Consider the following 23,092-nt stretch of genomic DNA (forward strand, 5'->3'; position numbering starts at 1 on the left):
ATGATGAAGTGTTACAAAGTATTACACTCGATACATATGGAGATTTCTTTTGTAAGGACACGTAGGTACGTACTTCGTATCACTTCACAGGGAATACTTTCACTACAGGCTATGAGAATTTCCACTTCAGTGTAAATTATTTATGCTGTAGGATCAGACCTACGTTTACCGACTTTATAAAACCATAATGATACATTTCCTTCCGTTGCTGAAAATCAGCTCTGCCCTCTCTCCTGTATCTTACCGTGCCAAAAAAAAAAAAAAAAGCTGAACTCAGTAAACAATGCTGATATTTGACATTTTTACACCTCTTTTTTTCTCATGGTAATTGTTTCCTTATGAATATAGATCTAGAAATTAATTATAAATAAGAGTAATTAAGAATAATTAGGCACCTAAGACTAATTAAATAAGTAGCAAGATTAGGGTAAATAGGTGTCTTTTTTTCTACTTGGTGAAATGCACATGATTCTGGAATAAAAGAAATACCGTGCTCTTAGTTGCTGAGCAAAACCAGTATCCAGTCTCGAATTTTAGTAAATTAATTTTTAAGTGCTGTTGAAGCAATTTTTTATCGCGAACTTTTAACTTTTTTTTTTTTTTACTATTTAAATGCAAGACTCAAATTAAGCACAATATGAGTGAGTTAATTTGGAATACAGGTTTGGTTTTGTCTCATAAGAAGCGAGGTAAAAATTTAAATGTGAGAACTTTTATGACTCCCATTCATTTATCAATTTTTTGTACAGCGCAGTGGGGGTGCCTGACACCCAGACCAGTTACTTCACAGCATATGGAATGTACTCTCTATTCTCTTTTTTGTGTGTGTGTTCGTAACTGCTAGCTAACTCTTAAGACCTGGTTACAGTTACTTGGCACGGTAAGACTTTGCTGGAGCAAAGGTATGAATAGTACGAGATTATAGCTATTCATTCAGCTTCGGTGCAGTCAGGGCTAATTTAGTGCATAATGAAGTAAGCTTGCAAACTTCTGTTATTGTTGGAAGCTATGTAATTATTACCAGCGCTGTGAGTGTGTGCTGCTTGCAGCTCAATCTGAATCTAAAAATAGTGGGCCAAATCTTCAATTTCTGTAAATTGGAGCAGTGTCACTGAAATTACTGAGTTTTGATCAGTTTACGATAGTGAAGAAATTAGCTGGCTCATTTAGGAAAACACTTTAGCTGAACATAGTATGCCTATTTTCTCATTTTCAAGACAGGGAAAATATTTCACATGGAGACATATCAAATGTGTATAATCTCTTGAATGAAACATAATATCAACTGATGACGGATATAATTTTCTAAAAAAAGCAACTTTCAATGCAGTCCAGTCTTCAAAGATTGTCTAACAGGAACAATCTTTTACAGAAATTTCATTGCATCAGAAATATAGTTGCATCTCTAGTCAAGTTTTATAGCAATGTGACAGTTAAAAAGAAAAAAGGGTTCTTCCAAAATCTGTACTTGTCAAATGGTATAAACGTAAATGCACATTTGTGTTCACTGTGCTGTGTCTTGCACAACCTTCATTTTGTGAGTGTAACTGTAGAAATCTTTAGAAGGTTCTATAGGTGTTTGTCCTGAAAAGCAGTACTAGTACTGGAGGCATTCAGAATGATAGAAAATATGGCAATGTGGGCAAAAGGCGGGCCCCATTTAGGAACACCGCAGATTTCTGTGGCACCCGGATTTCACCTGTTGTGGTTACAGCAAAATTTACACCTTAGTCTATGGCCCACAATGTTGTGAGAATCTAATAGCTTCACTGTTGTAAAAGCAGTTAAAAACAGAAGGACAAATCCATAACAGGTTTAATCATCTGCATGAAGTACCTAGAGCTGCACTTCTGTCATTACTCTGTGTGTCAAGATTTTGTATCAGTCACTTACGCACTCAGTTCTGTCGTGTTCTTCTTATACGTTCATCTGATCTTGGGAGAAAGTTTGCTGCTCCTAGAAGTAAATGCCTGGACATTGGTGGTAAAGGTATGAATTTTTTATCTGTTCTTCATTGTTCATTCACACAAAACTGTGCATACCTGCATGACTCTCATAGCCTTTTTTATTTCTTTTAGAAAAGGGGTTAATTAGTCAGTCCTGAAAGGTCACAGTGAAGCAGTATGTGGGGAAGAGCATGAGTATTTTCAAATAATAATGATGCAGGCAATTGGCTCTGGCTCCACGGTGCCAGATCCAATATTTATTTTATTTGCAATGTTTGGCAATTAAAATTACTTGGTCATAGCCATCCCACCTTTTAACAGTGTAATGCTTTAGTTGTTGGACTGATTTCATGTGGTGAGGAGGAACCACCTGTAAACAAGATAAGAATGAAATTAAGGGCATGGTGGAAACATTCACTGGAATATGATCAGAGAGCTTAAGAAATAAGTCCTGACTTCCATCAGAAAGGACTTAGATTCTCAGATCTGGGAGAACAGGGGAGGCTCAAGATGGGAGTCGGATAAAGGATGCAGTTCCACACAGTATAAAGAGAAAACATGCTGGTGGATTGTGAAAGAAATTTGACGTTCAAGTGTTACAGGGAATTTGAACTTGGAGGTCACCAATATGGGAAGATTTACACACATACACAAAATCTCATTTTGATAGCGACAAGGCAAAAAACATCTTTGTAATGGATTGCAGAATCAAGGGAGTTCAGGGTGTGTAATGCAGTGTGGATTGGTATGGGGTTTTTGTGAGAAACGATAAGAAAGGTGAAAATTTTCCTGTGTCAATACTTCTGTCAGTTCTGAAGTTGCTGTTGTTGGTTGTGCCTGTATGGATGTGCTCTGGCTACCTTAACCACTAGGCAAACAGGGTAGCCTGATTGCCCGTGTGAGTCACAATCCCTCTGCGAGGTCCCTGTAGTTACTTTGGTACCTGCTTGAGGGATCTGTAGCTAACTGCTAACTGTGCTGCCTTACCTAAATTAAAACTGACTAGAACATGTGTATGTGACTGTAATTACAGGAGTGACTGCAGTATGAGTAAACACAAAGGTGAGGGATGCTTTTGACACTTTGAAGTGTTGGGTTTTTTTTTCTGCGCTGTATATATGCACATGCGTAGGTTAGCCTTATGCACTCAGAAGTAAAAGCATTCTTTAGTTTGCATTTTGTTTTCCATGGTAAGTCATATAGTCAGGCATTGTAAGTTGTTGTCTTTTTTAAATGACTGGTAATTTGTAACCTTGTTCTCAAAGCATGATAATTTCCTTGAAATAACAACAGTTCTTAATTATAGAAAGTAAAGTGTTTCTTTTTAAAATTAAACTACCTGAGATTTTGGTTTTCCTTATATTTCTACCTTCTGATTTTATATTTTTAACAAAATAATTTAAGAACAGACTGGTCCTGTGTACACTATATTAATTTCTTGATTCTTAGAATCTATATATATCTGCGTATAGCCCTTTGTCTATTGGAAGGGACAGTTGTGAACATCTTGCTACTCTTGTTCTAGTAGCAGGGGGTAACAGCAGAGATGCCGGTACACGACATAAGTTTTCAGAATTTTCAAAATAAACAGAAAACACAGGTTTAGTTCATCGTGTTTCTAGCTTCCGCTGTCACGTAGAATGTCACAGGTCGGTATTCCTTGACCAATACAGGCTCCTGTATTATGAAGAGTCAGAACTATACTTCTTTTAACCCTGCCCAGCAGGTGTATTTCTGTATACCAGTGTACAGCTAATTAAGTAAGCACAGCAAAAAGTCTGTCATATCTGCTGGTGTTATGCTACAGTCTGATACAAAAGGTCAGCATGTACATACGGACATACCATACTGCTGTCTACTGAAGCAGGGAGAAAGCACACAGAAAACTTAAACCTTGTATTTCTTCATTATGAACTCTGTTGCTGGGGCCAAACACATAAAAAAATACATCTGACACTCCAATGGGCTTTTCTTTGCTGATTTCCGTCTCTGTCAGTAATAATTATATATTGATTCTTCTCCCCACTTCCCTTTCACTTTGGTACCCTGTATTGCATTATATTGTATTATTACAGTGAAGAGTACTGTTAAGAATAATGAAAACAAAAGCTTCAAAGACCTTATTTTTTTCTGGAGCTTTTTGAAAGCTGTCTACTTTGAGAAAGAGGCTCGTTATTAGAAGTGAAAGCATCAAAGTATAACTTCTAAATATTTATTGCTAACTCTAATTAGAATTTTTTCGAGTTCTGTGCCAGCTTTTGACACAGTGATATGCAAAATTATTGAACCTCCAGAAGCTGCTTTTCTGAAGGCATTCTGTGAAGGAACAATACACATAGTAATCGATTCTTGTGATTTATGAACAATACAGTAATTCATTCAAGAGGTTTTACTATTATTCTATACGGTGCATTGCATGTTAAAGAAACACAAAAAGTAAATTACAACTTTCCAGAGAGCCCTTGGGAGCAGGCAACTTTTATACATAGTAAAGCCAAAGCTTTCAAACATTTTTCTTTTTTAATTAACTTATGTGACTGACCGGCTATATATTCATATATAAAGATAGTATTTTTACTTAAATTTTTACTTCAATCTTAAATAGACCTGAAATTCATCTTGGTTTGGGTTATCCCTCTGCATTGTTTGACCAGCAATTTCTGCTTTTTTTTTTGCTTTTCAGCATTTTTTCCTGAAATGAACCATGTTTTCAGCTTGTTTCTTATTCCTGTCTTTCCGCAGCCCAATTCTTCTTGTGTTTGGATATTTGAACCCAGCTATTGTGTGTTCCTTTTGGTGACCTCTTATGTTCTTTGTGTCCATAGCTTCAGTAGTCTAACCTCACATCCATTTGTGTCAACAGTTTCAGTTTTGTTGTGATAAATTTATTTCTGGTTGCCTTCTTATATCCAGGAGGAAAAATCAGAGAAAAATCAGGAAATTTTGCAACAATGTAGATTTTACCCTGCTTTTATATGATTCCTATGAGCACACTGTAGCTTTGATGATGTAGTACAATGATCGATCCCTAGACGTTTTCTACATTTCGAACGTGCCACTGGGATTCAGACCTATAGAAACTTGATTTCATAGATAGCAAACTCAGGTTCTCAATTCTGTTCAGGAAACATTCAGCCATTTTAAAGTACACTTTCAAGAGGCTGCTGAAGCCTGATATGTAAAATACAGTTCTCCTAAATTTCTAATATCTGAACATGCATATCACTTAGATATAAACATAGAGATACATATTTAGTGTTATATAAATGAATATTTTAAGTGAAAATGATAATTAACATGGCTGCATAATTAAAACGGTCAATTCTATTATCAAAATGGACACACACAATATTAATTATGCACCTTTGCATTTGAATTATGATGCAGGGCAATATATTTTTCAGAAATAATTTATTATCCTTTCACAGAAGATAACTGCTTTCAGTACATACCTCTCAGTGTCAAAATGAGCAGTTCTTATTTAGTACACTTGCGCAATGTAAGCTGATTTCCTTAGAGAAAAGAGTGTTAATTAAACCAACATTTTGCAATACTGATATGCAGAGGACTGCAATTTTCAAAGACTAATAACTTTGCCAAATAGCTACCAGTTTTCACTGACACGCTAAAGATTTGAGTGTAGTTTGTCTGTTTTTCCTTCACCGTAATAGAAGTGTAATCCTTGTTAAAAGTAGATAGGGCTTAAACCGGAACATTTTTCAGCCCTCTTGTTCAATGCATGAGCACAAAGCTTTACACAAATTTTGTAAATATAGTGCCAGTAGCCACTATAATACTACTCCCTATGTTTTGAGACATATGTAAGTAGCATAATCCTGGAAGTAAGGAAATAGAGACATGGAGGTTAAGTAATTTGCCTGAAGCTAAACAACAAGCAATTAGCAGAGATGGGATTAGAATTACAAAGTTTTGGCTCTCAGCCCTCCCTTCTGTCCAGTAGCCAACTGTCACTTTCAGTGCTGTTGGCTTCCAGTTTTGTCTCTTGAGACCGAACTTCAGTGAATTTGATTCCTGAGTCTTCTTACTACTTAGATATGAAGTGAGAAGGGAACTGTGACTAGGACTGATACTACTTTTTGTTTTTACAATAATTGGAAAGAGCATATTTGCCTGTGAAAGAAAAACGGAAAGTGCAATCCTTACTGGTAGTCATATTTCAGTAATTTTTACTTTTATTTTGAAGATGGGCATGAATTGTGGTTTCCACCTACAGTAGAGGTTTCAGAGTGAAAATCTTTATGACAGGGCAAATGTAAATTAGTTTTTTTTAAGAAAAAAGGCTTCATTGTGTCCTGCAAAACTCTTGCAAGATTGTATTTTGTAATCTTCTAAAACACCAAGTATGCCTTAAAAACAGTAGATTGGATGAAATCATGGAATGCAAGTACATAGTGTCAAATCACTAATTTGAAAATGCATTTCAGACCCCACTAAGATCACCTCTGCGTATCGGTATTTCAGTGACACAGTCGTGGTCCCAAGTTACAGGGCGTCCTTCACTGTAAAAGTACAATTGCTGCATAGATAAGGCATGACATAAAGCCCAGGTGGATTAACTTTGTTGATTCTGTATTGCCTTCACGAACTCTCTCGGGATCACACACCTGAACTGTTCTAGGCAGTTCCAGTTCGGTGTCTTTATCTCAGAACAAGTGTGGATCGAGAAAGAAGAGCATAAGACAAGGACAGCGCATGAGAGGGGATTAAGAATGGACTAAGAGTCCCTGTGTCTGGGTCACTGTTGATTTTCTTAATTGAGGGTAATGCAGAACTGTGGTATGTGATGGGAATCCCTTCAAAGGGAGATGACCAAACAAAAGTGAGGCCCTTCACAATCTGTATATACCATATATAAGCACTTGGGAGTGCTTTTAACTTTGACACTGTAAATAACCTGTATGAGAAACAAAATAATTTCTGGCTTCTTCAACTGAGAAACAGAAAAGATTTCTATTCAATGGCAAAAGGAGCTGGAGAATGCTAGTGTAAGATTTCCTCTTACAGCATTATATCTGGCCACACATAAAACTCATACCCCTCTTCCACCCTGAATTTGTCATTATGTCCTCCTTTAAATAGCATGGCCTTCACTGAATCTCAGTTCCATGCAGTATTATGATTTCTTGGTATCTCTTTTCTAGAGAAGAGTAAATTTATGTTAAAGAGAGAAGAACGGAACATATCTTTGGCGCAATATAGATGAGATACGTATAAAGTAGACACAGCTGTGGGCCAGAATTATCTATTTAGGTGTATTTTTAATCACAGAAAATTATATTAAAATAATTTATGTAACATGAATAACCATGCAAGATTCTTATAAAGCAAGTGCAACGCTACAGCAACATGCAAGGTGTCAAATAATTGTACCCTTTGGTGATTTTAGTAATAGATTGCAGAACATCATTGTACGAAGTGCTGTCACATGTCAGAATTAAAAAAGAAATGGACTTTTAGTAGTTAAAGATTTACCTTTATGTTGTGATATGTTTCTTTTGGTTGAGTATCTACTATTTAATTGACTTTTTGAGCTACTTACAAGTTTGTTGTGCATACCTTTATGTGAGGTTTTAGTTCTCACATTCTTGAAAGTATTATATGTAATACACTCAAAATTTCTGCTGGCATAACTTTATTGGAGGGGAGTTAGAGCAAATTAGCTCCTGCAGAAGAAGTTCATAGAGCAGATGCAGTTTTAACTTCAAAATTGCACTTTAGGAGTAGTATTTATTGCATACTGGCAGTGCATTGTGGATGCTGACAACAAAATGTGACTTGTAGGAGCTTGTATTCACAGCAGGAGCTATACACAGTAGCACATTTGTGTAGTACCGAAAACACACAGTATTAAAAATAGTGCCAGCATAAATACATTCTAATCAGTGCTTTTATATCTGTATAACCATATCCCAGAGCAGGCTAATTGTACTGTGTTAACCATACCGATGTATCTTAAGTGACTTGTAGGTAAGGAACTGGGGCCTTTAGTCACTGAATCTTTTTTAATACCTATAAACAGTTTTCTGACCTAGTTTATGAATGTCTGCTTATGTATCGGTAATGTCTCATCTTACAGGCCACACTTACCTGTACTTTAGAACAGCTGAAGCTGGGCTGCATTGTGTAGCTCTCGCAGCATTGTTGGTGAGAGGGACAAATACTCTCTGCTTGGCTGGACGCTTGATTCAGGTTTCACATAATCGATTGTTGTAGGCAAATGGTAAATGTTGTTTTACAAGTGATGGAGAGAGAGATGTTTATCAAGTTCTGGCATGAAGTAGTTCTAACTTAGTAAGAAAGAAAGAAAGATTTATGAATCTACTAACTCGTATTTTTCTATTTTGTAGCAAGCTTAATGATATGTTTATGTTAGCCAGTCTAGCTCAATAACTTACTCTTATGTCAAGTCATGCCATCTCTTAATGCTGATTTGCAAGTAGAAAGTCATCTTAAACCCCTTAATGCCCCAAACTGTCTATGTTCATATGGACTATAAGATTTGATTAGACACACACACATATTTGTCCCAAATAACAACAGCCTGCTCCTCAGCAGTTTACGAGTTTAACCCAACAAACAAAGAGGTATAAGACTATGTGTTTGCCACCAGCACAGGACATGATTCTGTCCAGAATGCTTCAGAAGAGAAGATATAAACCACCTTGTCACTAAGTTGAAGGTCAGTTATTATATTTGAGACAGGTTTGATGGACCTGTTGACAGGTTTATGTGGACCTGTTGGAGCAGGTCCAGAGGAGGGCCATGAAGATGATCGGAGGGTTAGAACACTTCTGCTGTGAGGACAGGCTGAGAGTTGGGGTTATTCAGCCTGGGGAAGAGAAGACTCTGGGGAGACCTTATAGCAGCTTTCCAGTATCTGAAGGGGGCCCAAAAGAGAGCTGGAGAAGGACTTTTTACAAGGAAATGTAGTGATAGGACAAGGGGTAATGACTTTAAACTGAAAGAGGGTAGATTTAGATTAGATATTAGGAAGAGATTTTCCTCTCTGAGGGTGGTGAGGCACTGGAACAGGTTGCCCAGGGAAGTTGTAGATGCCCCATCCCTGGAAGAGTTCAAGGCCAGGTTGATGGTTCTTTGAGCAACCTGGTCTAGTAGTAGGTGTCCCTGCCCATGGCAGGGGGTTTGGAACTGGATGATCTTGAATATCCCTTCCAACCTAAACCATTCTATGATTCTGTGAATCTAAAGGTCACCTTCGTACACCCAAGGAACAGATTAAGAATATTCTTCATCTGTTGTGGATGAAGGCTGGGGACTAGTATTTGGCCAAGGGCTTGGTCCCTAAAGTAAACTTCCTCGCCTTATCTGGAAACGGAAGTGGAGAAGGAAGGTCTTTTGGTTTTGGTAACTGCAAGAGAAAGATTGAATGGCTTTGAATTTTCTATCATCACCCATGTCCTTATAAACCTTGAGAACATATGTATTTTGAGTTTTATAAATTTTGTTTGTTTTTACCTTCAGCTGGTTTGGGCTAGGGATGATTTTACAGTACATGGATAACATTAAGGCATTTCACCCTTATAGGCATGTAGTACAACAGATTACCATCTTAGGTCACTTTGACAGAGCATAGTAACAGATTGTAACGGAATGCTTTTCCCTTTGATGTGCTGGCCACTTGGGTTATTGGTAGCAAGGCAGTTTGTCTCTAGTGTTGGAAAAGAAGGATGATACTTAGATGAAAGTAAATCATGTGGTCTGTTGTCAGGCAGAATTTAGTAATTTCTCTTCTGCTTGAACAGGAGTTATGATGAATTTGCTTATATGGGTGCCACGTCAAGCATTAACACTGAACCATATTTAATATGTAGAGTTTGATGGTTTCTTTTATCTTTGAGTCAGTCTTATCATTAGATAGGTGATTTTGCTTTCACAGTTGCTAATAATAATTTGCCCTGTGTATAAATGGCTAAGTATGCATTTTGTTGTGTTTAGATAAATAAAAAAATGAGTGGAAGCTTCACTCAGTTGTTGCAGTTCCCCAATTTTATTATTCTTACTTTTGGTACCTGTATTTTGAAGGTTTTAGTAGGACTGAAACACCAATAAAGGCCATCTCTCTAGTCATAACCCAGATACTCTCAGTCACTAATTGAAACTCTTACCTGTGGGATATCGTTATTCACCCTTTTCTCTTAGAGCAAAACTCCTCTGGAAGGAGATCAACTTGCATGGCATTTTGAGATCTGCTGCTTCTACTTTGCACATTGAAAAGGAGTGTCAGCTCTCAGTTACCAAATAATTCATATGCAGTCTGCAGACATTAAAATTTGAAAAAGAAGCAGTAGAGAGCTTTGAAGCGGAATTTCCTTTCATTAAATTAGTGAATATGACAAGGTTACGTAATGTTCCTGGGGGATGAAGTAGTGCACGTCACTAACCTTTTAGATTCAAGAGGCTTTATGCTTTTCATTTGCTGCTGGAAGAAGGCTTAGTACTGGATTAACTAGCGAGTTCCTCTTTCTAACTCAGGTAGATTAAACCCCACCCAGATTTTACATATACTGCATGTGGTAAATACTATGTATATACACAAGCTTATACCTTTTTTGTTTGTTTGTTTTGTGTTGTGCATTTGAACGTGTGCTGGTGTATAACTTAAAGGTATATGTGCAGCTGGGTTGAATTTACAGTGTTGGAACTCCTGTAGGCATGGGAAAGAGTAAAAGAGAATTCTTGCCCTCCTGTGCATTTGCTGCATAGTGGGTACTTAATGCTATGCCTACATCTTTCAGTGCTCAGGTTAATCAAATACTAGAACCAAGCGTCCTGATTCTCTTTTCTTAAACAAGTGTAAACCATAATTCTTGTGTAGAAACAACTGAAGAGACACTGGGGTAAATAAGGGGAGATTTAGGAACAAATGTGTAAAACTTTAATTTTCTGTAGTGGTATTTAAAAGAAGGTTAAAGTTTGTAGTGAAGGTCATGGGTGTGTAGCACTGGTGGGTAGAGCTGTGTACACCGCTTGCGGGCTGAAGGCAAGAGGAGATAGGGGGTGGAAGCTGGTCCGGCCTCAGGAGCCTTCTCCTTTGTTCTGATCATTGAGGAGGCTGACTCTGGTGGCCCGTCAGCCCTGGCTTCCCGTTGGGCTTAGCGTGGTAATGCTCTGCCGAGGAGGTAGTTAATGGCTGGTCTCAGTTTTACAGTAAGTGTCCTAATAGTTTGTCACAAAACCAACTTAAATTGTTATCAGGTTGCCTGCAACAGTTGTAAAAGAAAGAGCACTGCAATAAATTCTTCAGCTTCGTCCTACTTAGGGTATAAATGTATTAGTCTATAGTATTAATAAAAGTTTTTTTAACAGTTTTTTCACATAGGGTTCTTCATATTTGTGAAAGCTTTTTTCTTTCTTCCAGTTATTATAAACTGTAAGGGGGGAGTGAGGGGTTGAGGGGATGATGTTAGTTGGCAAATAAATGTCTGCTGCTGCTGTCTCTGTCGGTTTGTATTCCTCCTGTGTCCCTAGGGCTCAGATAATGTCTTTCTCTAAAAAAACATACATAATCCACAATGAAATGAGCTGGTACCAAGGTTTGCACAGCCTAGAGGTACAAATTAGGAATGTGCTATTTTAACATTAGACCTTTTGGAAAATGTAACCTACCTATTCTACCTGTAAGGCCTTACTTGTAAGTATGTCATTAGATTTCGTATTTCAGAGAAGAGTAAGCCCAATGGTCAGCCTAATAAACTGACACTGTACATTGCAGGAAATTTGGAAACATAAAGATAGGTTTGACTTTTAATGTGTTTTCCTTGAGAGATGAGGAAGTGATAATCTTTTTTTGAGCTGCTTACTAAATTTGTAGGGTGGGTATGCCCTGGCTGATTGAAGGCTTGGGAACTGGAGATGACTGCTAAATTGGAAAAAAAATCCCACGACCCTCAAAATACGCTCAGACTTTTTTGACATAATTGTTCCTTCTGAGTGCTTTTGTTTTTAGAAGAATACAAGTAGCAGAAATAAGGTGAGGACATAAACATTTTTATTATATTACAAAGATTTTATGAGCACTGTTGTAGGGGCTGGTTTTTTAAGAAGATGTTGTGACACCTGTAAAGTGAAATAGCTTAGTTTCCTTCACCCAGGATTTTGGAAAAAACTGTATTTGTACCTGCAAAAAAATTTTGTGACCCAAGTGGGTCAAGGTCTTCAGATGGAATTAGTTGGCCTAGCTGGATTGTATTTAGTTGTTCAAAGATGAAAAACTGGTAATTTTGATTTACAGGATAACAAAACTATTCAGCTGCTCAGAGTATGATGGCATTTGAAGATTGCGTTGTTGCTATTCTTCTCGCTAAAGGTTGAAAGGATGATGCAGTTTTAAGATGTTTATGGTGAGAAACAGGAAAATGTCACCAGCTTGTGACTGACAGACAAGAGCCTTTAGGAACATACCAGTTGGAACTTTGGGATTTCTTTATGCAGATTTCATGAGTACAAATTGTCGCTCATGCTTATAGAAATAAAAAGCTAATTAACTTTCTTACATAGCCAATTTGCAGGTCCACTGTAAGTGCAGGTTAGAATTAAGGCAAAACAATTGCTTATAACAATGATCAGTCTAACTGATGTCACAAATTATGATTAATGAGTAAATTAGCAGTGAATGCTGTAAAAGAGTGCTTTGAAAATTATTTTTAATAAATAAATGAGCACAAAAGCTTTTCTATTTAATATTATGGATATATATAAAAAACAGGTTTTTTTGTATATTAATTCCTAGAGGAATTGTGAAAAGAATAATAACTCATGTAATTTGCAATGTATCTATACAGTATCAGGCTGAGATTTCACGCAAAATTTGCCTATTTGTTCATTTTTACCAGGACAGGGGCCTTCACCATTATTGAATGTGAACCAGTTTATGGCCTGTTTACTTCGAATATATAGCAGTTCCTGATAAGTCAGTGGGACGCAGTGAATATTGCAAAGTGAGACATGGGGCGAATAAAGGGTATTTCTATTACTCTTTTTTTTTTTCCTTCCCTTTTTTTTTATTTTTTTTTTTGCACTCCATGTAGGAATTTTCTGAGTGTATAATTTGGCATGGGAAGAATGACTTCAGAATTTATAACTAGGAATGAGTCCAGTCACATACCCCACTGAAACTTGATGTCACTAGACCAGTAATACATAGGAGCTCTAAACTAAGTGACAGTGATTCTTGTGATAGTGTGTGTGCAGTATCCCAAAGTGCATGGCACCTGCCAGGTCACATTGTTTACTCTGCACTCAACCTGCATTTCTGAGTGTCAGCTGAAAAGGTTCCATGGGAACAGTTGTGACTGTATCATCTTCCAGCTTTTGTTGCTACAAAATAAGTCTTTACAACCAAAAAGTGACTGTAATTTTTCAGAATTCTCCTGAAACATCAGTATATGTTAATTTACAAGTAAATGGGGTGTTTGAAAGAAACATCTTAGCATATTTAATTTTTTCGGATGTCTTTGTGGATATGATATGGATATAAGGATATGACAGAATATGATTTCTGGAGTCTTTTATTCTGATTTTGGAAACTTTTTTGTATTTCAAGCGTGTGATAAAATTTAATCGTAAGTTGAATTATGGTACGCTAGGAACTTCCATACACCCCAAAGAGAGAGTCCAGAAACAGAAAGGCATTAAAGTCTGCATTGTCTATATATCACGTCCGTAGAAGGTCCGCATGCTGAGCTTGCTGTACTTGGGCTGCAGACATCTCATTAGCTCTCACTTTACCTTTAAAGAAGGGGAAGTCTTGTCCTCATATTCATCTCTTAGTTAGAGGTGTTATGTCCATAAAAATGTCTCTACACAATAATAGCTCTCAGTAATCGTCAAAAGAAGGGGTCTGAACTACTAATTTCAAAAACATTTTTGTCAGACATTTTATTTGAGTGCAGAGCAAAAGCATTACGTGTCCTCGAAGCAGAACACAGAGTATAGAAGAGCAAAATTAAAACAGTTAGGTAATTCCATAACATGATGAAATATGAATCAGTCAGTTCCGTTCACTACTTCAGAATTGTACTTTAACTTACAAAAGACAATGTGGAAGCGCGAAGGAGAAGAAAGAGATGTCTTATGCTCGTGCAAAGCTATGAAAACATTCCAATCCAAGTGAGTTATTTTAGTGTCATGTTATACATCTATTTTATGGAGCATTAATATGCAAAAAAGGACAGCTTCTTTTTGGATAGTGGTAAACTATCTCTATTTCAGAAGTTCCTGTGCTTCCTGGGGGACAGCTTGACTGCTTGTTGAAGCAGCAACCTAAATTCTATGGCTTTAAACTCCTTAAAAGAAAACAAATTAAAACTCAGTATATTTAAGGTGAGCTAGCAATAAATTCAGTTTTCCTTCATATATTAGAGCATAATTTGCAATAGTTCAATAATTGTCACTTGAGCTTCTCAAGAGTCCCAGCAAGATGTGCATAACAAGCCAGCAGAGGGTGGGAGACAAAGCTTGTGGTACTATTCATAAGTCCAAATTTGGGAAATCTTCTGCTGTATTTTTTTTTTCCTTGACAAGGTACCAAAAGTCAGTATCAGAACAAATATCTGAATAGGCACTGCTAGGTAAACAAGCTTAAACAATCATACCTTGTGTTGTTTGCATTTAATAGCCAATAATGCTGCAATTTTGATGATGCCCACAAGAGAGTTCAAATCCAGAAATATGAAGTGCTGATTTTAACTGGATTGTACTTTTTTTTTTTTTAATTTTAATTACGCTTTTGTTATTTTAGTTGTAACTTTATTGAAATGTGACCAAGTAGAGTTTCAAAAGTGCTGAAAGGCTGTGATATCATAGTTGGTAACCTATTACATCAGATTATTTTGGCAGATTTAATTGCACTGGAAGGTTCCCATATAGATTATTGCTGTGCTTAGTGAAGTGTGCTGCAGGGAGTTTTTGTTGGACTCTGCACTGCGATTGTTAAGGGAAATTGAAAATAGTTGTCAGTTTTCAATCAAAATTGCCCTCATGTTAATAAGCACAACTGTGTATGCAGTGTAATTGTGTTTGCTATCAGAGAGCCTAGCATCTTAGGTCAGAATCAATGTCAAGAAACTGACAACATTAATTGTGGAGACAATTTGTGTCAAACCTTAATTAACAACCTTTATAAAGATAAAGGCAACAAATACTACTTTTCATTTTTGGTTCTGTTGGGTTATGATTTCACATACCCTTACACTGATGATGGTCACTTTATATGTAATGAGGTGAACGTGTTGATTGAATAATGAAAAGATGGATTGCATAGTACCTGTCTTTCTCCATGGCTGGCTGGCTGCTATCACCATAGTCTGAGCATCTCTTGACCATAAATGCGTTTATCCTCACAACACTCATTAAACATGCAGACATTATTATCCTTCTGGTGCAGCTGCTGAGCCTGAAGCAGAGAAATTAACGAGTTTGCCAAATTAAATTTAATTTTGTGAATTTAAAGATGAACTGCTGAAAAGGGCCATTGTATGCATTAAAATGTCTGCAGTGTCCAGGACTGCTATAAGTTTACTGTTTCAGATAAAATTATCTGTGCTTTAATAATAATTTACCTTTTCTGTTTGTATGATACCTCAAAGATAACTGTCTTACTTTCAAGATTAGGCACTGGAGAAGAGTTGTGGCAATGTTTTTTTACAGGGTTGAATTACTTATGCACAAGGAAGATTTGACCAGCCACATACCTTATTTTGTCGGCTAGATTATGGCCTAAGTGAAACACAAACATCATCACGGTTCCCTTCTATACTGGAATGTGAAGCTTTTTTATTGATGTAGATAATATCAGTCCTTACATAGAATAATGTGATCTTTACATACAAGCTTAAAACCCTTGCTTTTCTTGAAAAAATGCCTACAAATAGGGAATTACATCATTACGTAACAACTGCACTTGTCTTTTGCCTCTAATGATTCGTAGCAATTGCTGTTAGTTAACAAACAACAGCTTTACTATTTGTCGGTCCAGCAAAAATTCACATAGGACTGGAAAATTACTGTTCTTCTCCAGGTAGCTATGAAAGCCACCTTAGGTATTCAGCCCTATTTGTGGAACTCAACCATGCAGATACAGCTCTGCAGAAGCTAGTAAGCAATTTTCATAAGGAGTCATAGCAGTTAGAGTCCTTTACCAGGTTTGGCCCATTCCTAGATGAAGAAATTGTCAGAAAACTGGTTTTACCTCTAACAGCAGTTAAATTCGGTGGAAAATTTTTAGTTTCATATACATTGCTATGTGCACTGTTTGATAAACAGCTATGCAGTTTGCACAATGTTGGAGACGAAGGGGATTTTTTTGTTTGTTTCATTTGTGTTCAACAGCAACAGGAAAGGTAAATTTTCATATGGTGTAAATTAGTGCAAGCTCTCTTGTGTTTACCTGAACTGCAGGAAATGAAGAATTTATCTCTGATAAGGAGGGAAGGGATTCCATTTTATTTATCTTTTTTAATATTTTTACCATTAATACAATATATTGCATATTAATAAAAGCGTGCCAACCATAGGTAGCATGGTGACTGTCAGGGATATAAAATCTAACAATAGAACATGGTGGGTTTTTTTGGTTGGTTGATTAGTTGTTTTGGGTTTTTTTTTGAAGAGCTAATTTAACGTAATTCAACATGGTCTTTGCTTATCATTTGTTGTTGCCATTTTGTTTGTTTGTTTGTTTCTTTGTTTGTTTGTTTGTTTAAAATTCTGCAGTTCTTCTGGTCCCAGGACAGTTAAGTGAAGTGTTGCAGGAACGAATGCACAGCATGGATCTGAAATTGAGTTGCTTTCCCTCCTTAACCATTGTAAGGCATGGCAAAATTGGCAAATTTTCCAAAGCAGGCCTTGTCTCTAAGGAAGTGAGATGTTGAAATTATCAGTTTGATAATTGATTTCGAGGTTTTGATGTTTTATTGATGTTGAAATTATCAGTTGGGCAGTCACTGAATGTATGAGTGAGGCCTAAATTTAGAATTTAAAAGCTGCCTGTGAGCTACCGTACGTAGTTACTCTGTGCTGACGGACTTGCCCACGCAGTGTTTTGCTTGCAGTTGGTTTGCAGTTCAACACTGAATTCACAAAATGTCAAAAAGAATAAAAAGAGAATGGAAGTGCATCATTTTTCACTTGATGGCACACAATCACAACTTGTGCCACAGAATATCAGCATATCAGATTCAGTCATGTCTCTTTACATATCAGAGTGCTGAGTTAATACGTGCATAGAAAAGGATTCAAAGCTGGCAGTTTTGGTGAAACCCAGATGCTCTTCATCAGAACACATTTCTGTCTTTTCTGTGGTCCAGGCATAAAGCCTGTGACTTGGGAAAGGGTTTTTAGTTTCTTTGCTCTAAGTGTGTTTTATTTGGCATGCGTTTGGCAATTTTTTGACATCAGAGAAGTTCTTTCGTAAGTTCCCCATGGCAGCAGTGGCATGCTATTTTGCCGTGCTCAGATTTGCCATTGCATTTGGTTTCAGGTACATGTTCAGCAGACAAAATTAGCACAGCGGGTAGTTCAAGGACCCGGGAGCGTTCTGAAAAGTTGAGCAATAACAACTTTGCCTTACATCTCCATTGAAGCAAAAAGTATGCAGATTTTCAGGAACATTATATTTTTAATGCATTTTTTTTAAATTATCTTTGTTACTGGTATGTTACACATTAGGGGTAGGGTAAAAAATACTCAGTTCATTTCGTAAACTTAGGACAATCTGCATGCTCTCATGTTTAATGTATCAACCTAACAACAACATCTGAGTTTGTTCTAGAACAATGACCACATCATATTTTCTTGGCATTTTAAATTATTTCAGGATTTCTTCCAGTGTTACATGCGTACATACTTGTAGTCTGCTGGGTTTCTGACATTTAAATAAATATGCTGACAGAAAGCTGCTGTGGAAAGACCAGTTCAGCAGAATAAGGGGTTAGACATCAGAACTGAAGAGAAGGAACTTAAAACGAAAAATAGTGCAGTACAAGTACATAACTGTCAGAACTAAGAGAGGAAAGTGAAGAAGAGCGAAGAGGTTGAGAACAGAAAGGAGCTGACTGCCGGAAGTTGAAGATGAGAGCAAAAATTAATTGCAGCAGCTGCTATAGAGCAACCTGTAAAAACTTAAAACTGAGAAAGACTACACAGCAAAGACCTGGATTTTTGGTCGTTTATTGGTCCTAAGTATTCACTTCATATCACTCAGATCAGCATCTTAAAGTGTGTTTGATCTCTAAAAATTTCTCAGCTAAGAAAGAGAATGATGTAAATATTTACAGGAACACTTCAACATTTCTGTACTGGGGTAAACATAATCTCATAGATTTTTATATTAAATCATTAGAAGTCACATGTTGTGATGGTGTAAGTTCGAAAGTTTTGTTTCACCACAAGGCTGATAAATTAATTTTCATTATGTTGTAACAGAAATGGAAGGAAAAAGCATAATTAATTAAAATGTCTTTTCCTACTTTTAAAATTATTTAAATTTATAAAATGTATAAAATTATTTAAAATTATTTTTGCATTTCTCTCTACTCTCCTGTTGTTGCAATAGTTGGATCTTTTTCCACTTCTTCTTTCTGCCAGAGTAGGATAATTTGGGAGTGAACAGGAGCTGTATGTGAAACTGTGCCCAAGCATAAATCTCTCTTCTGTTATAGTCCTTTCTGCGCGGACACTTAATATGTAGTCATTTACCTCCACCACTGCAAACTTACAAATGCTTTCTCCTAAATGTCACTGATTTTAATGGCTCAAAGGTGGGAATCCTTTCACGATATCCTGTGATCATAACACCAAGTCATGAATCATGATCTTATTCCAGCTGATTGATGAGCTCATTTCGCAACGGAAGACAAATTGGATTTTTTATTTGTAATGGTGATAAAATATAATGTGTGATCTTGCTATTCTGATGCTATCGGTTTTCCATTTTATTATAAATTTCACTAGTAAAATCTGTAAGTACTTTCCTGACCTTTTAGTTATTTTTTAATGCTTTCTTTTGCAGGTGAATACTGTTGCTGGAGAAACAAACCATTTCCTTCTTTTTTTTCATTTTGAAATCTTGGCATGGCTTATTTTTGTTTACATTTACTACTTAGATTAATTTTGTTTTGTTTTGTTTTGTTTTGTTTCAGCACCACCAAAGTTTACAAGAACTCCCGTTGACCAGACAGGGGTTTCTGGAGGAGTCGCCTCATTCATCTGTCAAGCCACAGGAGATCCAAGACCTAAAATTGTCTGGAACAAAAAGGGAAAGAAAGTCAGCAATCAGAGATTTGAGGTATTAGGTCCATTGTTCTGTTCCTCTGAAAAACATTAATTCCAACCTTATGTCTAAACCCAATATGTGTGCTTTATTATCAGCGATTAAGCAAAATATTGGGGATAGTTTAGTGGGAGCAGTCTTGTGAAGTTTTTATTTCGCAAAGAGGTTATGCATAGCACTGTTAAAGAGAAAACTGCTACTGCTGCGTCCTAAACTAGCATGATCTAACTGGGGAGCCTTGATGTGCTTCTATTCAGACTGCTAATTACTTGAGCAGTGATTGCTGTCTCCAGAGAGCAAGCCACCTCCTTTTGTGACAGTGTGCACCGAACAGACCTCGGCTGCTGCGGCTTCTGCTGCCACAATTGTTTAGCGCTGTTGCAGAGAGAGATGAAAGGGACATTGTAGTTCCTGCTGCTGAAGAGGAAATGCAAAACTTGTTTGCTTTTGATTATTTTCCTAACAGTAACCTAGGAAGAGGCTTTAGAAAGAGCTGTTTCCTCTCTCTCCGCAACCTTCAATTAAAGGAAATAGTAAAGATAATCTCTTCAAAGGGTACTGGGTATTTGGGGAAAATAAGACAACAAATATTGTTCCCTCTTTTAGTGGCAGGAACAATTAATATCAAATATGGATTGACCTTTAACATGAAGAAAAAACTCAGAAAATGGGGGAAGGCTTGTAGAATGCATGCCAAAACTAGCACTAAGAGTGTGTAGTTTTCACTGTGTCTTTTCACTATTTTCAATGTTAAATAAGAGACTCCTGCATTAAGAAAACAACGGTTTGGAAGATGACTAATTTGTAGATAAAACAGTTGTGACATTAATTTTTTGAGCGAATGCTCTAAGATATACCTATTAAAAGTTGACTGAATATTGAAGTCATTTGAGTTAATTTTTATTAGTATTTGGGAAGACTGCTTGCCCTAGCTTTCAGGTTAGATTTATGTCAGCAGAAAAGAATTGTATTTCTTGTATAAACTAATTTTTTTTTATTCCTTTTTTGTTCAAAAAATCTTTAAAGGCATTGGAATTTGTTCATTAACCAAAATAATTCTTTGCTTGTATGTTTACTGCAACGTGAGAAATAAAAGCATGAATTCAAATGCAACCTCCTAGTGCCAAGAACTGTTTGCACTTTGCAGAGCATATGCAGAGCTGTAATTGGCTAGTGGGATTAACATAGAAATTTTATCATAAACTCTACACAATTTATTCCCTTCTGGTCACAAAATTTTCACTTGAGGTGAGTTCCAAACAGTGAAAGATTGGCCATGTACATGTTTACTGTGTTGATTCAGTTTTATTTTGCAATATATTGTGGTTTATTTCCTTCATATATTGTTTTCTATGTACCTATGTACCTGTTTTCAGGGAGAATAAGCAAAACTAAAACAGTTTTATTTCCATAAAAAATACTTGAATGGAACTATAAAAAATTAATTTAAAATGTTTTAAAAATGCCTTTAGTGGACTGTTGAACAAGCTGTGTAGCCAAGTGAGATGGAATGTATTTCAAAGAAATGGAAAACACTTATCAAGTATTTTATAATTTTTATTCTAACCACTGAGCTGAGTAGTTAAAAAGTGTGCAGAGCCCATCAATATTTTAAACAGCTTTCCTTCCTGTCCAAAGTAAGGCTATTAATTCATACCATAGGATCTCTAAATAAGAACAGAACAATGGGAGAAATAAGATTCCGAAAAGACACATGGAACATTTGGGAAACAATAAACGTCTGAGATTGTCAACTGCACCAATAAGACAATAATTAGTTGGGCTTCTTGCCCTCTTCTTTCACGTTAATATTTTGTATATTTCTCTGAGTTTGATTACTTCATAATACAAGACTTGAAAATCTTTTACCTGGCCACCTGTCTTCATAGAAGCCTAGTAAGTACAGCTGAAAGGGACTTCAGTGGGCCATCTAATCCACATGCTTTCCCAGGGATGCTGGGGTTTACCATTTTGTGTGGTTTGTTTTCTTTTTTTTCCTCTCCAATAAACTTGGTCAGCCTCCTACAGTATTTCACGAACCTTGCCGTGATGTTTTTTTTCTCATGTGGAACCTGAACTTTTTTACTGGGACTTGATGTACACAGCAATTGTCTTATATGGCAATGTGGGAACAAATAGTTTATTCCCTCTCTCTTCACAGTGGCCTGTTTATATAGTTGAAGATTATTATCGTTGAATGTGCAATGTTCTTGGTCACAGGCTAATTCTCACAAATGAGTGAAAATGGTGGTGAGAGCTATACATTGTTTCTGAAATTAAATGGTACAATAATACCTTGTGGGACTTGGCTATTAATCTTTCATCTTTTATTTACATTGTAAGCATATACTATAGATGAACATGATACAGGAGGATTCTTTTTTCCTTCTTCTCCTTCAAATCAATTTAAATAATATGAATTGGAAAAATCTACTTTAAATCTAAAAATCTACTTTAAATCTACTTTACTAAGAAGTCCTTCTCAGAGGAACTTAAAAAGAGGCAGAGAAGGGGAAAAAACAGGTTTAAAAATTTGCACTATTCTACCCTGTGGCATGAGGCCGGTTTTATTAAAAAATCTGTGCTATTTAAAAAAAAAAATCTTATTCAGTAGATGGGGGAGTGGGAGGAATTAACTATCTGTGATGTGCAGGAAAGGCAAGAACTCATCACAGGAAAAGTAAATCCATTTACGGTACATATTTTGAGACAAAGGACTTGAAACTTATTCTCTACAATATTTGCCCAACCCAGTCTTCTGCAACTGTTTTTATTGGCCATCCAGCAAGGATTATTCAGCATTCAGATTTAAACAATAACAATTACTTTTTATAAGTGAAACGATTATGATTATTTGGATCCCATGCTTTCATTTTTTGTCTACAAATCATTAGTCTGTCTGCTTTAAGATTGTGAAACTTTCCTTTCCCTCATAAATGTCAATTTATCAAGAATTCTAGCTATCCTTTTGTTTGTGCTAAGATCAGATGGAGATTTTGTGTTCTCTAGGTTTGCTTACAACAATGGCTTTAGTTAAGGAACAAGGAGAAGTGATATAGCCGGTTGGCTATCAAACTGATTTCTTCTCAGAAAAAAAAGTTTTTATCTTATTTCCACTTAGACCTCTCCTCTCCCACTGCTAAGAAGAAACTGAGCAATTCCTACATGAAAATGGAATGTGCATATAACCTTAGTTCCCAAATCTGTACTTTATTTCTGTCTTACTCTCAACACATATAGAGAACCAGTAGATTGTCTGGGTGTAAATTGGACATACAGACACAAACATATGTGCAAATAGGCATATATGTAAATTGTTTAGTGCATATATATGCGGAAATATTTATTATTGTGTAAAAAAAAATAATTGTGACTGCCCTTTCTTGATGAGTGCCATTTACCAATGGTAGTACTAACATATACTATTGACAATTTATATTTTTTTTTAAGTAGATTAAATAGATTAATATTATTACTTAATTATTAGGAAGCCTTTTCCAATGCCTGGAGTGCTGCAGTACTCACAAATATCTGGTGTGATTCTGACTGCAGAACAGGAAGGAAATAAGAGCCATTCAATTAATTCTTTCTCATATGAAAATCAATATTTTTGTGTACCTATTGCAGTTTAAAAACTAAACCTTAAAGTTTAGCCTTATTATTTATTCCCTTAACTGGTCACATGTTTTCTAATACATTGTTGGATAAATTTACTTACGTTCTGTGGGTTAAATGCATAGCTAAACTGAGTAGTCCTATCTTGTTCAGAAATTGCTGAACCTATGCTTTGGGGATAAATGAATGAGTGAACTGCACTCTGTGAGTAGAGTGGGAA

The 23,092-nt window shown here is 36.3% G+C and overlaps 1 protein-coding gene across 1 annotated transcript in view; it reads left to right on the top strand.

The window, feature by feature from the left end:
• Positions 1-23,092, top strand: part of PTPRD (protein tyrosine phosphatase receptor type D) — a gene marked incomplete at both ends in the record, with an annotated part of 283,207 nt that overhangs the window by 48,124 nt on the left and 211,991 nt on the right. The window contains one exon of the mRNA XM_082497465.1: positions 19,127-19,272. Within this exon, the coding sequence (XP_082353591.1) occupies positions 19,127-19,272 (146 nt within the window). The remainder of the gene's footprint in view (positions 1-19,126; positions 19,273-23,092) is intronic.

This window comes from Vanellus vanellus (genome assembly GCF_965231255.1).
Source record: "Vanellus vanellus genome assembly, chromosome: Z".
Classification (NCBI taxonomy): Eukaryota; Metazoa; Chordata; class Aves; order Charadriiformes; family Charadriidae; genus Vanellus; species Vanellus vanellus.